Here is a 16,538-nt window from a genome sequence, read left to right on the forward strand (position 1 = left end):
CCAGCTTTTGTCATATTCCCATACTCAGCAATCCAAGCACAGAAACAGATTTGTGTGTTTGTCAGAAATTGAAGATGGGAAACACTTATCAATTGAAAAACTAAAGTAATTTTATTTCCTGGAGTCAAGGCAAAGAATGGTGGTGAATTCTCCATTAACAAAAGGTCTAGACATTTCTGATAAACAGTGTGCTTCTGTCTCAGTGAGAGGCAGACATTTATAGCAAACATGGAGAGTATCAACCAATATACTAAAAAATGTACTTTTAGTAAAATTAAATTCCTGGCATCACTACTCTCTCTTAAAAACTGAAATTACAAGCTCCAAGTAGTAAAACCTGTTAAGTAGCTAATCAGCAAAAAGCTGCTCACCCAGCACTGGTAAAGCATCAGTGCTAGACCAGAAACAGGCCAAGCAGGACACAAACAAGTCACTTGCTGGAAAGAACAGCGTTATACAAGCTTCCAGTACACACTTTCCTACAATACACTGATTATCAAAAATATGGAACTTAAGCCAGAAAAATAATCTCAACACATAAATTTGTGGGAAGTTGTGGGAAAAGCCCGGAGCAACACACATGGGATAGAAAAATCCATTGCTACACTAACTACAATAGCACAAGAGTGCCTTTTTTCTTCTTATTCTTTTAGGAATTGTGACTTTGAATAAAGAGAGCTGGTATGCAGTAACTGGCAGGTTAATATTAAATCCACTCCACCACTGTGGTCAGTTGATTTACCCTGGTTACCTGTTTATAGCTAATAAAACAGCATGCAAATTTTGTAGCCTCTTTGCATTAAACCCACCTCTCAACAGACAAAGTAAAGAAGGAAAAGTTTATAGAGAAAGAAGTCATAATCATATTCACTACTCAGGCTCCTCACAGCATCAGCAAGAGAAAAAAGAGACTGGGAAAAGAGGGCTCATGCTTTCAAGGGCAGACATTGCCTCATCAGAACATGTGTCATCGACTTTTTCTGGCTATAAAACAGAGTTAAAACTGCCTGGAATGTTATCAACGCTGTTGGGTGGAGAAGGGTGCTTCAACCACTCTATAAAATGGCACACACATGGATAACTGAAGAGATGAGAGGGACTCCTGAGGTCTAGACTGATGGAGTTTGATAAAATCGAATGACATGCAAGTCACTCTGAACCAGCATTAGTAGGAGAGAGAAGGTAGCCACTTGTCTCTGTTTGCACAGCAAGAATCCAAGCACCTTGTCAGCCCTGAAAAACAACACTTCATCTGCTCTTATTCCATACCACCACTGGCTGTTGCCATACCTCAAGGTGTTCCCTGGAAATTACACTTACTGCCAGCCTCAAACACTGCACTACCTTGTACACACGCTGAACTACCTGCAGCAGAGCAGAATCTCAATTTGCCTCACCAAAAAGCATAAACAAAATACATTAATGAGATTACAGTGCTACACAGTATTACTGTAGAAGCCTGAGAAATACACCTCCTCCTTTATCTCTCCCTAGACACTGACTGAAAAAACATAACAAAAATCCAGATTTCCACTCCACAGGTTAACAAAGTGAAGAAAGATGGCAGTGAAAAGCAAGGAATGCCAACACTCCTCTGGGGATAGTAGCTGGCTGGTCTGATGATGGACTTCAGCTCCTCTAATCTCTCATTAAGCAATTGTTGGATTCTAGTCTGAGCTCAATTAATTTTCTTTTACAATTGAGTGGAGGCAAACACCTTCAATATGCAATACACCCATCATACCACCCATCTTTGGTGGGTGCAGGAGTGTGAAACTGTTCCAAATGAAAGCAACCAGCCTGGATCACCTACTAAGCCATCTGTAGCCAGAGAAACCACAGCAAATATTCCTTCCACTATTACCAAAAAAAAAAAAAATTTAAGATCACCAAAGTAAGAAATACTGATTGCTGACCAGCTACTTTGTGCCAAAGTGGATGCAGCAAGTAGTGCTTGCCTTGTGGTGAGTTCATGGGCTGCAGCAGCCTCCATGAGCCTGCTGGAATGTACAAAAAGCAAACAACACTGCACATATCACAGAGCTACAACAGGATTTACATCTTGTTCTGACTGCAGTAAGTGCACAAGGGCAATTAATTATTTTCATCTGGTGGCAGGTCAGGCAAGGCCCAAATCCAGGCTTTACACATTCATCTTGCTGATGGAGCAGATGCTAAAAACAAAACAAGCCACAGCCTCCAAATGAGCAACTGGCATCACAGAGTCTTGCTGCCTTTGGCTTTTTTAGGAACCGTCTTTTTTAGGAACTTCCTTTCATCTCAAACGGGTTTGTTGCTGCTTTCTTGGGTACAGGGTTTACTACATTTTTAAACTTCTTCTGTTGTGTCAGTTCCAGTAAGTAGTTTAAAAAGAAAATTCTACCCAAGGCTGGAGTCAGCCATACCAAAACCTGATTTTGTTTTTGGTTTTATTTTAACAGCAGCTTACCAAGAATAGCCAGGAGAACTCTCCCTTGAGAACAATAAAACTGCACTACCACTGAACTGACCTAACACCTACAAACCTCCAGCATCCTCCTGCAAAACCATGTATTGAAGCTTAAATGAGGAATCTTGGAGAAGAGAAATGAACAGAACCCAGAGACATCAACAACAGTCTTTATCAGGCTTTTGCAAAATTGTTATTTACTGAATTAAACTCAGCAAATACTTACCTCTATAAACAAATCAGAACCCACAGATTTAGTAAGACCTTGAAATAAGCATTGGACAACTGAAGTGCAACACAGTAACAATGACAGCATTAATGCAGAGATACTTTAATTGCTGTTTTAATGATACATCACATCTACTGAAGCTTTTAAAGATGTTTTTATTATGGTTTTATAAATTTTTATAAAACCACCGAACCACTTTAAAGAATCATGCTTTCTTATGTAATACATAAAACTAATTTCATACTGTGCTTCTGAAAGTCTATCGTGCTGTTTTTCAAGTTATTTTACAGATGGCACATTTAGAAAAAAAAACAATGGAAGCATGAATTTCTAGTGACTGCAATGCAACAAGGCATCCAAACCAAGGTGTTTCATTACAACTAAGTTAAAGTGTGAGTGCATTATGTAATAAACAATAGCAGTTTGGTCATTTCATCTTAATTCTGTTTACAACAAAACTAACATTTGTGCTTCACAACCTAAAATCCCATAATATAAACATAAGTTCTCTGCTGTAAAATTTCCAACAAATTACTGTCCAAAAAGAAAAACATATCTAAAGCTGGAGACCAAATCTATTCACTTTCCTCAAGAATTGCTATATTTAAGACTAATATGACATACCAAACACAATAAGGCACAATGGGTGGTACAAACAAATGAATACAGTTGTCCATGAAACTTGTTCTCTTCCACAAATACTAAAATATGTACCGCTCAAGATAAATTTTCTCTTAAAAATGAAATACATCATCTTGTTATGAAAGTCCTATACAAAAATTTAAAATTTACACCATCTGAGCTGCCAAAAAAATAAAAAAGTGTATCGATTTCCCACAAAACTATATTTCTCACCAGCACATCCAGCCACTGGGAAGAAGATATCCCAGCACTCTGGAAAAAAAAAGCATTATTTCCCCTGTGTTTAAGACAAAAATATTGTATTCTGCATACAGTAGTGTATTAAACTTAAAAAAGCCTAGGACTATTAAAATTACAATATTGATTTGGAAATTATTGGTTCACTGCCTGGATGAAATAAGGCACTTTCTTCCAGCGGGCTGCACTTTTCGTGTGTATGGAGACGATGAATCAGGTTCTGGTTAAAAACAAAAAGGGGCTCAGTGAGGTCCCAGGAGACGACAGGAACATTTCAACAGCAGGGGAAGACACAGGAGGTAAAACCTGGAGATGGAACTCTACACAGAAGTGGTCACTCTGTCAATGGCATTATTGACCTCGTTTTTGTTTGAATCCAGTCCTTTAGCAGCATTCATATCATTCCATAAATTCTCCACTGTCTTTTTCATGTTCTTTAATTCTCCAGGGTGTGGAGTGGCTCGCCTTAGAAGTGTTCTCTAAAAATAAACAGTGCAATAAGTGGTTTTGCCTTTGTCTCTCTACAGAAACAACATACACTGACAAGGCTTCAGCATTCACATACCAAATAGTAAGTATCAATTTTTTTCCTTTTTTCCCCCCTTTTCCTTTTCAAACTACAATGCTCTGTGCTGAGCATTACTTTAAAAGCTACTTGTTTATGAAGACAGAGAAAGAGGTTTTAAGAAGTCTCTAAGAGCAAATTTTGTCCTCCTTTGGACTACTAATCTGAAAGCCACTCATGTGAAGTACAATTACAAGTTATGAAGTGAAGATTCTTTCATAACTATACTTGGGGATTTTTTCTCCCCAAAGCCACACAAGCGATTTAAGATCACACTTAAAACATTCATCTGATTTTGAAAGAATCCCACAAGATCTCTTTACAGTTTTAAATAGTGTTTGTGTGGAGCTCCATTTGCCTTTCAGCCCCACCACATAGTCTGGTTCTCCAGTTAATTGAGAACAAGCACCTTGAGAGGGAGCATTTCTCTCCCACCTTAGACAGAAAAATGTATATCATTGTGCTGAAACCTTTACAAGGAAAACAAGATTCACAAAAACTCCAGTTAGCATCCAGGCTGGAGACAACAGAACACCACAAATACAATATAGGTATAATACATGCATACATGCAATTACTTTTTAGTGGCATGCATGTAAACTGTGCAGAGAACAGCAGAACTGATGACCCATACATGGGTGCTTTGGTCAAGACTGCTTTGGAAATGTGACCTTCCTTCTCCTCAGTAAGATGATGAACTTTTTCCTCTAGTAAGGTCCTTGCCTCAAATCAGACAAATCAAGCACTTATCTTCAACACCTGAGCCCTCACTATCCAGGACATTCTCGGGCTGGCAGGGCTGTTCAGCAGCAGCATTCTGAACTCCCTATCAGTCAGTGAACCACGTCTGTTAAGAGACATTTTGTTTCTGCTGCTCTGGAGAAAGCAACTACCTTACTTGCTCATTTCCAAACTAAAGTAAGAGGTTTTGCAGTTGCTTTTTGAACTAAAACAATCCAGACAGTGCCCTGAAGTACCTCAAGCTGAGATCTAATGAGGACCACCAGCAATGTTTTAGAGCATCAGAGCACTCTGAAAACATGACTGAAGCAGTGTTAATCTTTACAAGGAGTTTTAATTGTTAATAAAAGCTAGTAAAACTACAGATCGTGTTGTGTTTTGATCTTCAGGATATGCAGAGCCCAACTTAATGGAGAGGTCTTATAAGTACAGTGACAGATGTTCCCACATCCTTTGTTTAAGTGGGAAACTAATGAGCAACATTCCTGCTGTTTATGGACACTATGGTTGGTTCAATGCAAAAGATGGAGTTAAAAAAAAAAAAAAAAAAAAAAAAAAGAGAGAGAGCACAAAAGAGATTGGAAATAGAAATTAGAGAGACATACAATAGCAAACTTAATGGAGACACATGCCAGAGTGCTGGAATCCTAACTTAGACCCTATATACTTTCAGGCAGTAAAGCTTCACAGATGCAGAGAAAGATCCTATCTTCTTTCTGGAAACAAAACATCCTGAGCAGACAGAGGAAAACAAAGCAAAACAGAAGACTGTCCTGCATCAGAATATGAAAGTTATATTCAAAGCAGAAAAAACAAAGTCAACATAAAAAGTTTCAGCAGCCAACATGAAGAGTTTCTTCTCCAAATGTACACACAAAGCATGCAGTCCAAGCTGAAATATTTACAGCAAGAATGCTCATAGACTTTTTAGACTTCTGCATTAATGCCACAATGTCTGGAGGTATCCAAAGGCTTGGAAAACATACCATTTCATTTTCCTCTTCATCTTTTTCATCTTCTAAGAAGCGAATTGCACTGACTCTGTTCACTGCCCTCTCATTCCATGTTTCATCTGACATCTCATTTACCAAACTCTCCAATGCACCACATCGTGGTAGGTTATCTGTTAGAACAGGAAAATGTACCTCAAGATTCACAGCAACATGCACGTGAAGTCACACCACCAACATGCTTTATTGTTCATAATTGCAACATCTGAACAATCACTCACCAATACTTACAAGTGGCTATTTCTACTGTTTTTGGAAGGAAACAGAACTTGCATTAGTTTTCTGTTATCAAGTGCATACACTAAATGGTTTCTGTATAAATTAGGTATTTCTGTACTTGGACTGTTTCAGAGTTATGGTTATACAATTTAACATACTTGCCACTATAAATGCTTTTCTTGTGGAACATGGCTGCCAGCTGACATTAGCCAGTTCCCTAAGTAGCATTCCACAACACAGGATCATTGCTTTTACTAACCTCATCCTTTCACTATCGCTAGACAAACACATCCAGCAATCTAAATTCCACACCTTCTACACTTGAAGCCACAAGATTCATCTGGAGAGGAGGAAATCTAATTTCTAGTAGTAAGGCCTTTCAAGAAAGTCAAGTAAACCTGTTACACTTCTTGAACTAGCTTAATCCTCTCTAAGTCCAAAGGGGTTAATTCATACAATTATTTTAATTCTTAACTATTCTTAAAATCCAGGAGCTCAAAACAGAGACATTTCTACACTCCTACTGTTTTAATGGTTTCTATTTGCTCCAGCCATATACGATTGAAACACTGTAATTAAGCCTGGGTACGTACAATACAGATACCCACAGCTGAATTTTTCTCCTCTGGCCCCTTTGTACTCAGTAGAGAAGAATTCACATGATTTTCTTTTAAAAGTCCATTCTTGGATGGGATAAATCACTCTCCAGTCAATACAGCAGAAACTTAAATATTAGCTCAGATCAATCTCCTTGAACATTCACATACAGCTCTAAAAGCTTGAGGAAAAAACATTCAGAAGTTACTGGAGCAGCAACACAGCCAACAAGAGTTTATGGTTCCACCTGGCCCAGGGGCAAGTTTCATCACAAAATGTAAAAGCAACTTATACTGCAATTCTACACTTGTTAATGAATATAATAAAGTTACTGTACGGTACCTCTGCTTGAAAGAAAATTAGCTTGCTAAAAAGTAAAAAGTCCACTGTTTACTACTTGCAGTGCAATTATTTTGCTGGTAAAGAGATTGAAGATGGAAAGCCACCATTTTTCCATATATAGATGTATATAAGATGTATAATCAATGTACACAAATATGGACAACACTACTGGGCCCACTGGCAAGCCTCAAAATAGGGATACGAGTAATTCTTTCTGTTCCAGATCTGTATTTTATTTATTGTAGCTGTCACTGTATTTTCAATAACATCCAGTGCCAAGTTTTAAAGTCTTCTGAAGACTAACAGGATAACAGACAAAAAAGGTCTAATATTGAAAATTCAACCAGAACTTTGCTACTTTGCTCACTAGAGCTTATGCACGTTTTACAAACCTTTATGGGACAACTCGGTAAACAAAGAAGTAATAATTCTGTACATAATGAAAAGCTGACTGTAGGCACTTACCTTGGCAACCAGAGTCAGAAGGCATTTGAGGAAGTAATACACATGTTAAAATCTTTTCTCCTGTTTCAGGGTCTGTGTCAGTCTGAAATGTCAGCAGAGGTTGGGACTGGTTATCAGACAACCACAAAGCCTTCAGCCTTAATGTAGTCAGTGAAATGGGAAGATACGTCAGCCTAGTTCAGAAAAGGAAAGTAAAAAAGTCAGGGCAATCCCTGGGAGTCTTAATAGATGGTCATGAAGTCAACAAGTATACATCACTGAGTTGGAACAAACAGGATTGAAATTATTGCCTCTAATAGAAGGCATTGCAGTAGTCATCAATTCCAACTACTCCATTCTTAAAATAAAAATTTAAAAAAAAAAAAAAAAAAAAAACCACAACAAACCTGTAGCTTAACTTTATTATAACTTTAAAATCCTCTGAAGCTGAAAACCAGGTTAAACTATGCTGAGCTTTCTCTACTGCAGTAAAGTGCCCTGGAAGGCAGACAGCTGCTTCCCCTCAGGAGCTTTACATGTGAACAGTGGCTAGAACAGAAATAGGTAAGGGCCTGTGAGACAATTACATTGCATAGATGAGACACCATTCGCTTTTCTTCTGTTTTGGGGTTGTTTTTTTTATTTAACTTCCTACTAAGCAGCTGAACTAGTCTGCTGGTTTATGCTTTAATCCACTCATTTTTGCATGCTGATGTTTGAAGCACTAAGATTTGTGAGAAGCTGCAAGGTCAAAGTGGCCTTCCTTGTTACTCACACTGCATGCTGAAGATACAACACTCAATATTGGTGTCACTTGACATTACAGCTTGGTAGCTTCACCTGAAGCTCTAGCCAGCTTCTAGCTCTAGATTCTCAGTTTTAATACAGAAATATATGAATCCAGAGGGGTTTTTTTAAAAATCCAATTTCTTCCTCAGGGTCAAAGTAATCCAAAAATCACACTCACGACAACACACAATTTATGCTACTTTTGGGCCAGGGGGAAGACTACTTTGACAATTTCAACAGTAACACAACATGAATATCATAACTTTTTTATTACTCTCTTCTTGGACACAGTATCTTTTGCTATCAGAAAGAATTAAATAAATACAGCAAAAGCACATAAAAATACAAAAATCTCTTGCCTGTTTCCAGCAACATCCAGGACATGAAGTTCAGTGGCCTGTGAAATTTCAGAGGGAATTCGAGATAATCTGTTGTCACGTACAGAAAAGACGTTAAGACTGCAGCAGCCCCCAACCTACATTTCAAAAGAGGGAGGAAAAAAAAGCAAGTATGGTTTTGTGGCAGTAGCACAGTGTAACAAAGGCATGCAGCGCAGGTCACGGAGTGTGTCACAGCACATTCAAGTTACAATGCCTGCCAGACACTTCCCCCAGAGGTACAGACTGCAAACAAGTGTCAGCTTCCAAGAAGTTTGACCTGAAGCAAGTCTGTAGGAGCACTGTCTTGAACATCAGTATCAGCAAATAATGGATAACTTGACATATAGGTCACAATCTAGCTACCTTTCAGAGCCTTCCACACCCAGAAGAAACCAGTAACCACACAGAAGCTACTCTGCCCAACAATCACAAAAAACCTTACACTTAATATTTTCTAGCTCTACATTTTACATATTAATTCATTCTTTCCTCATTCTTTCCCCCTTGATATCCAAGCAAGTGCAATGGGCCTTGAAGCAAGGCAAAATGCTAAATATACCAATCGACTCCCAAAATTTGTTGAGTCCACAAAGATTAATGAAGAGCTCACTACAAGCAGAACACTGAGTAAAATCTTTGATGCCCCAATTCATTAGAAGCACCTCATTTCAACACAATTCCCACAAGAACTGGCTTTGTTTAATCTATTTTCATCTAATATCCTCTGTCTCTATCAAATTATCCAAATATAAGCATTTGCATTCTTTGGGTGCAAAGATGGGATTTTTCAGTTTTAACTTTAAAAATCTACATCTTGCACCAAAAGTAGCAGCTTTCAGAAAGACAAACCCCCCACATCTCATTGAAAAGCAAAAAACTCATTACAACTTTATGTTCCAGAGGGAACTTCTATAAACAGGAAGATTATTAGTTGTAGCAACTCAAAAGCTGCTTCAAGTAACTCTTTGTTCCTATTAACAAAGGAAACTTACCTTTGTTTGCTTATCATACAGAGTTTCAAAAACCACTGTTGTTTGTTAGTTCCAAACCTCACCAGAAGAAGGGGGAAAAAGATTTTTCTTTTCTTATTCCAAGTAATAGAGGCAAAATATCCCAATGCCATTTGAAGCTTTCAAGTTAAGCAGACTTAGAATCTAATTATAGAGTTAGAGTCCAAACTAAACACAGTGAAAAATCTCAGTTCAAAAATTAGAGGACATCTATAGTGACATACATCTAAGAAGGTTCTCCTCTCACACTATAGCCAGTATGTAACTATACTTTGGCCAGAAGTCCCCAAAACTAAGCTGAAATTATTGTGTTCTTGTTAACTGTCAGTTGTGTCTTTGCAAAACCCACAATTCAGTCCAAACCCAAGACTGAGATTATAGACAAATAGCACAAAATATTTTAACTAAAAAAACCAGCGTTGATTTAATGTTCACTATTTACTAAGGAAAAAGCCACTTTTAAAGGATGCAACTGTGACTCACAAAATAAAACAAATTGAGCATTTTCATTCCACTCACCTTCCTTTGTATCATAAATGCTTTTTAATAGAAGAAAACAGCAATCAGCTGCTCAAGGCTTCTGATTCACAAGCTATTTACAGCAGAAAGTGCTATGTTCTTGACAAAACAAAATCTGTGACATTTCCCTTAAATCACTGCACTTTTAACATGCAGCTATTTCACAAGATTATCAGTTTTCCCAGCCCTGTGTGTGCAACAGAAGCATGAACCTTGCAAGCCATTTTAGCTTGTGAATCAAAGCCCTCAGAAACCAGCACTCAAGTGGTAAGCAAACATTTCTTGGTTCAAGAATTCTGCTCTTCACTTTAAAGCATGTATAAATTCTTATATAATGTGCCTTCACACGTTCACAGAACACAGTGTGATATTAAAAAAAATATATACACATTAAGTGTCTAATTGGTGTCGGTAACATGAGGAGCTGTGAAAAGCAAGAAATACAATTAGGGAATGTTGATGAGCTGGTAAGTGATGCCCTCAGTGTACACAAAGTGCTCCCTTTTCATGAATGAAGTTTGTGTTACTCAGTCTTGGAGCATGGAGATCCAAATAAGTTAGCCAAACAAACAAAGTAAAGCCATGCAGCCCTGATGAGACCAAAATTTCTATACTTTTGACAATGGAAAAATGCAGCAGTGGAATCAGGACAGCCTGAGTCATCATGCATTTAAAGCAGCTTAATGAAAGGTAATAGAACCACGGACTGAAGAATACTTACAGGGTTATCAATTTACCTGACCCATAATTTTCCAAGCGGCTAACAATTAAGAAAATACAAGAGATGTTCAATTTATTTTTCTTTATCCATACTGGACAAGAGCATGCCAACAAATGGAGACAGAACATACATTCTTCTACTGCCAAAGAGGGTTATAACTCCTAAATAATTTAAACCTTAGTTAATTTAACTTTGTTCTCCATCAGTCAACCGGCTGCTGTTCAAAGGTTTTGTTTCATTCAAAGGTAGAGAAGACCTTTTATTTTAATAGGGTAGTAGGGTAGATAAAAGAGACACTGAATTTTTTTAATGAAACTGTTTTTAGAAAATGCAGACAGTATTTAACGAGCAGCACTGAGTGAGATACCACAAAGAAAAGAAAGACAAGCTGACAGTTAAAGATCAACTAAAATCTTTGTCATTTTGAACAAAGATGGCACCCATCCAGCAGTACAGAAAGACATCAGATGCAATGTTTGAAAACCTAAACATGAAGCTATACCACGGAGGCAAAGTGCACACACTACATGGCATGCGGAAAGGAAAACACTGTTGTGGCCACCATGAAGTCTACACGCTGGTTTGCCTCAGAGTGGCTAAGTGAGGAAGAGCCATGCTTTCCAAGGGTCTCATGCTCACAACAAACTGTGCCAGACCACCACATTTGCAGCAAGGACACAGCTGAGGCCACAAGCCCATTCACCAGTTAAGCACACACTTCATTTCCAGCACAGACTTCACTTAATGGGGACAAGCATGTGCTTAGTTCTAGGCACATGAGTAACTGTTCCAAGGACTGGAGGCTTAAAGAAGTCCTCACACTCTTCTGTAGTGAGCAGGACATCAGGAAAATATCTCACATGAGTTGAGCATGCCTAAGTCGTACTCCTGAGACTTAGTTCATTTTAGCAACTTTAGTTTAAGGGTTATGACTTCTCACATCACGCCAACTCCAAAATACAATGAGCCTAGATAGAGGAAAACCACAAAAACAAAGCCCACAGGTCAGTCAGGCAGTAAATGGTCATTACTATGAAGTGCTAATTTTAAGATCATTGGTACTATGAAGACGGAACAAAACTACACATTTGCATTCAGGTGGGCTTGATTGAGAGGATGATTGTCACTAGGAGACCTCTGGATTCCACACAAAACTTCAACCCTTTAAACCCTTTAATGGATGATCTTATTGCTCTTTCTTCCATCTCAGTCAGAGGCTCATCTTTCTAACAGCTTTCTCATTCTGGGGAAACAGTAAGGCTTGGACAAACATAGACAGAAAGTCAGCTCAGTTGCTAAAACTCCCCCCATGTTCTCATCATGACCAGCATTTAGCACTTCACTCTCCTGATTTTTGCCATTCATACACCCACTACTATCCATCTCAGACAGTCCTCCACAAACTGAAGTCTTAACAGAATGCTTCTCTGCTGGTGTTTCTAATGACTTTAAAGTAGATCTGTTTACTACTCAAAAGCTACAAATCAATTCTGCGGTCCTTTACCAGTTAGCATCTTTCACACAGCTATAAGCAATGCAAAAAAAATACATTATGACAAATACTGTAATGATCAGTCTTCAGTTGTCATGTGAATAGCTAAAAGTCCAGTGACACATCTCTTTTATTCAACTCTCAAAACAGCTGTCAGCACCAGAAACTCTCACCGACTTATACAAGACTGAGAGTGGTAATTTAAACACAGCTCCTCTTGTGTTGCAAAATCTTTTCCACCGTGTTATATCCAAAATTTTGTTTGGGTTCAAAGTAAATAAAGTCAGAATTTTCCTTAGCTCCACATAAAGTATATTAATTCTTTAACTGCAAGCACAGAATACACTTAGAGATTGAAAAAACTGCCTACTTCATTATTATTAACTATTATTCTGTTGCTATTATTAACTTTAAATTGGGTACGAAAATCTTCAGCAAACTCACTTCAATACCTCCTGCACCACTGGTGAACAATAGGAGAAGAGCTCACTAAGACAGCTTCTCAGCCCTCTGACTCAAGACAAGTTTTCCTGCACATTTCCTTAGTGCCCTTTTTTTTTTTTTTTACCTCTTGAGACACACATACTTCTACAGAAATGAAGAAAGAGACAGGACATCAAAAGTTAAAATCAGGAAAAACAGAGTGGTCCCTACTCCTTTAAAAAAAAAAATTAAAAAGCACAGTTATTGCCAAAAAAAAACCCTGTAGTTTTACCTAATGGAGTAATAATTCTCACAATATACCTCAGAGCCAGGAAGGACACGTTACCAGATCTCTGCTGGGTGTAAAGACTCATTAACAAAAGCATATAAACTGGAAAACATTCCAAGGAGGTTATTTATGCAAGTGCCAAAATCAACACACAGGTTTCATCAGCATTCCTGTGCCAGGGTGGGATTTCACTACCAAAGAGTCACCAGGCAGGTCTTTCAAGTTTAAGGGGAAAAACATTTCCAACTATGAACAGGTTTAGACATTCTCAGTTCTTGCTGAAGTCTGTTTTACCACTTAAGTCAGAGAGGCACTAAGCTGCAAAACGAGATGCTGTAGATGAAATCTGTCAGTGACTCAAGCCTTGGTCATACATTCAGTTCTTCCAGGTTTTACCTTTATCACCACACAATACATAAGAACCTTTGAACCAGGAAATTTTGAAGGTGCATTTGCATACAAACTCCTCAATAATCACAAGACATTTTACACCAAAAGATAAAGAATGGTCTTACAAGTGTGCCTTGAAGCCATCTTGCAATGTAATGGTTTAACACACTGACTCAAAATCCAATTCTCTTAAACTGTTAACAAAACAAAACCAAATCAACATCCTTCTACCCCTTCCCCAAAAAATACATACCCCACAGAAAAACTAAAACTCAGAGGCACATAATTTTCACCATCCTACCTATAAAAGTAGTCTTTGCCACAGGAATAATTCTGGCAACACCAAACAGATACAAGTGTACAGGTACATGCACTCTTCTCTCCAGCTGAATTCTACTTTTTCCTACACACATTACAAGACTGTGTCTCTATCCCTCTCCAACAGAAACCAGTAACATCCTGTCTCACACCCATTTTTTATCAGTATGAAGACCACATATGCACAGCTGCTCTAGCACTCGGTAAGGCAGAGAAAGAATGGAAGAGGTAAGAAAAACATATAAAGGAAAAGATACTGAGGAAAAATATCTGCAGTGTATACTCTACTTCTGCATCCAACTCTGCTTCTGTGAGTTGGTACTCACAAGTACTAATTTTGCACAATACAAGTACTAATTTTGATGTGCAGAGGTCTAGACCTACCGTCTCAGGAAACAACACAGAGGAGGCAGGGGTGTTTAAAATTACTTCTGTCAGAAGCTTGTGCTTCAGTTTTTTATGCTTTCTATTTGTAACACTATCAGCTTGGAATTCAAATGCACTGATCAAGAGTGAGATAACCCCGTAGTTAGAGAAGGGCTGACTTCCTTTAAAATTAAATAATAAAAAATTAAATATTGATGGAGCAAAGCATAAAATCTTACTTTACATGTAATTTCGAGGCATTTGTTCTAATGAGACAGACACATTTTTGTGGACACCTTTAAAGGAAATATAAAAATTCTATTTCAAAATTGTTGATAGGGAGCCAAAGAGCTCTGCTTCCTCTGTTTCCCTGACAAGTTCCCTTGGGAACCACCCTCTCCCATTTTTATTTCCTGGACTTCCACAACACCCCAAAGCTCACCTGATTCCAGACACCACCTTCCATTTTCTCATTATTCGCCTTCTCCAAACACAGGCTCATGCCTGTCTTCATTCCACTTTTGTGCAGATGTCCCCCTTCCTCTCTCATGTGCACTGATGTTCTCTAGACACATTCTCATTCCTCACTTCACCCTTGGATATCCCCCAACTCCTTCACCAACTGAGCAACACATTCCACCTCTGAAAAATGTTGCTGGTTGCAAGCCTTCAGTATCTTGCACAGTTTTATTGCCTCTATTGCTCTGCACTGAGCTCCTGACCCCCCTACACCTCCAAACAAACACACTCCATATTCACCCTGCTTTACCTGCCTCTGCAGCTGAGCCTTCTCCTCTTGCCTGCTCCTGTCCCTGCTTCTTCCAAGCACACTGATTGCCCTTATGCACCACATCCAATACCATATATTCCATTAAGTGAGAAAAGTGCTTACACACTACACAAGCTATTAATGGTCTATCTGGAAATAAACTGTACCAGTAAAACTTTCCATGCAAAACTCAAAACAGTTCTGCTCAAAGGTGGAGTGGACATAAAATTGCACATGCCTCAAGTACAGGTATTTTAGCAAAGAAAGTCTTCTGCTGAATGAACACAAGATCAGAAAGATATTAAGCTATTAGAGAGCATCCAAAAGAGGGCAACAAAGGTGGTGAAGGGCCTTGAGGGGAAGCTGTATGAGGAGCAGCTGAGGTCACTCGGTCTGCTCAGCCAGGAGAGGACTGAGGGGAGAGCTCGCTGCAGTTACAGCTTCCTCATGGAGGAAGAGGAGGGGCAGACCCTGATCTCTTCTCCCTGATTCTCTGTTGATCAGTGGCAGGACCTGAGGGACTGGCCTGAAGTTGTGCCAAGGGAGGTGTAGGCTGGATATTACAGAAAGGTTCTTCACCCAGGGTTCTCAGGAACTGGAACAGCTCCCCAGGGCAGTGGTCACAGCACCAGCCTGACAGAGCTCAGGAAGTGTTTGGACAATGCTCTCAGGAACATGGGGTGACTCTTGGGGTGTCCTGTGCAGGGCCAGAAGGTGGACTCCTGATGGGCTCCTTCCAGCTCAGCATATCTTATGATGAAAACTGCTAGCACATACCAACCCAATAAGTCCTCTCAGGGTCTTGTCTCTTGCTAGCCATCATGCAACCTGTCCGGGTAAGCCCTGTCACAAGTCTTTGTTCAGAACCAGAAGCACCACAACAGGGAAGACACTGTTTTGCTAGAAAAGCTGCAGTCCTCACATGTCACCCCTCACCTTCCTTCAATTAGGTGACTGGTCTGTTGCAGCTCAGACCCAGGACACTGGAATTGCTGCTGCCAGTGCCACAGCAGCATCCTTTGCCCCTGCTTGATCCTTCTTCAGACAATCAGCTCTCCCCCATCTCTTTGCCACCTCACTTCCTTCTCACACCTCCTTCCTAAGCTGTCCAAGCTCCATAAGGAAGTGAGCCAGAGCTGATACTCCTCTCAATTTCCATCCACTGGCTGTCACCTGAGTACATAACCCTCCTGCTCCTTAACTGACTGAAAGTGGAGAACAAAAGCTCAGAGCCACATGTTAGATAGGAAAACTAAAACGGAGAATTACTTGGACAAAAATTACAGAAAAAAAGTAGTACAAACAGAACCAACTCACAGCTCCATGCTCCAATCACAGGATGCTGCTTTCCAACTTCTTTCCACAATTTACTGCTGAACTAAACTTGTAAAGCCTTCATTATATTTTGTTTCACAACAAACTCTAGCCTCATTTCATTCCACATACTGTTACAACAGACAAGAAGTCCTAGTGCTTATAGCTGTAAAATTTGAGGTATCTTGGTCACATTAGGTCCTTATATTTAAGGGCAAAAGTAGTCCAGAGATCTCCAACACTGAAAACACTATCAAGACAGTCACTGAGCCACCTTTCAGAG

The 16,538-nt window shown here is 39.1% G+C and overlaps 1 protein-coding gene across 1 annotated transcript in view; it reads right to left on the bottom strand.

The window, feature by feature from the left end:
• Window positions 1-2,813: 2,813 nt before the first annotated feature.
• Window positions 2,814-16,538, bottom strand: part of LRRC1 (leucine rich repeat containing 1) — a 69,671-nt gene continuing 55,946 nt past the window's right edge. The window contains exons 11-14 of the mRNA XM_041410662.1: window positions 8,624-8,739; window positions 7,497-7,669; window positions 5,850-5,986; window positions 2,814-4,036 (exon numbers count right to left, since the gene is read on the bottom strand). Coding sequence (XP_041266596.1) covers window positions 3,878-4,036; window positions 5,850-5,986; window positions 7,497-7,669; window positions 8,624-8,739 — 585 coding nt within the window. The 3' untranslated portion in view covers window positions 2,814-3,877. The remainder of the gene's footprint in view (window positions 4,037-5,849; window positions 5,987-7,496; window positions 7,670-8,623; window positions 8,740-16,538) is intronic.

This window comes from Onychostruthus taczanowskii, unplaced genomic scaffold (assembly GCF_017590055.1).
Source record: "Onychostruthus taczanowskii isolate IOZ18803 unplaced genomic scaffold, ASM1759005v1 scaffold33, whole genome shotgun sequence".
Lineage (NCBI taxonomy): Eukaryota > Metazoa > Chordata > Aves > Passeriformes > Passeridae > Onychostruthus > Onychostruthus taczanowskii.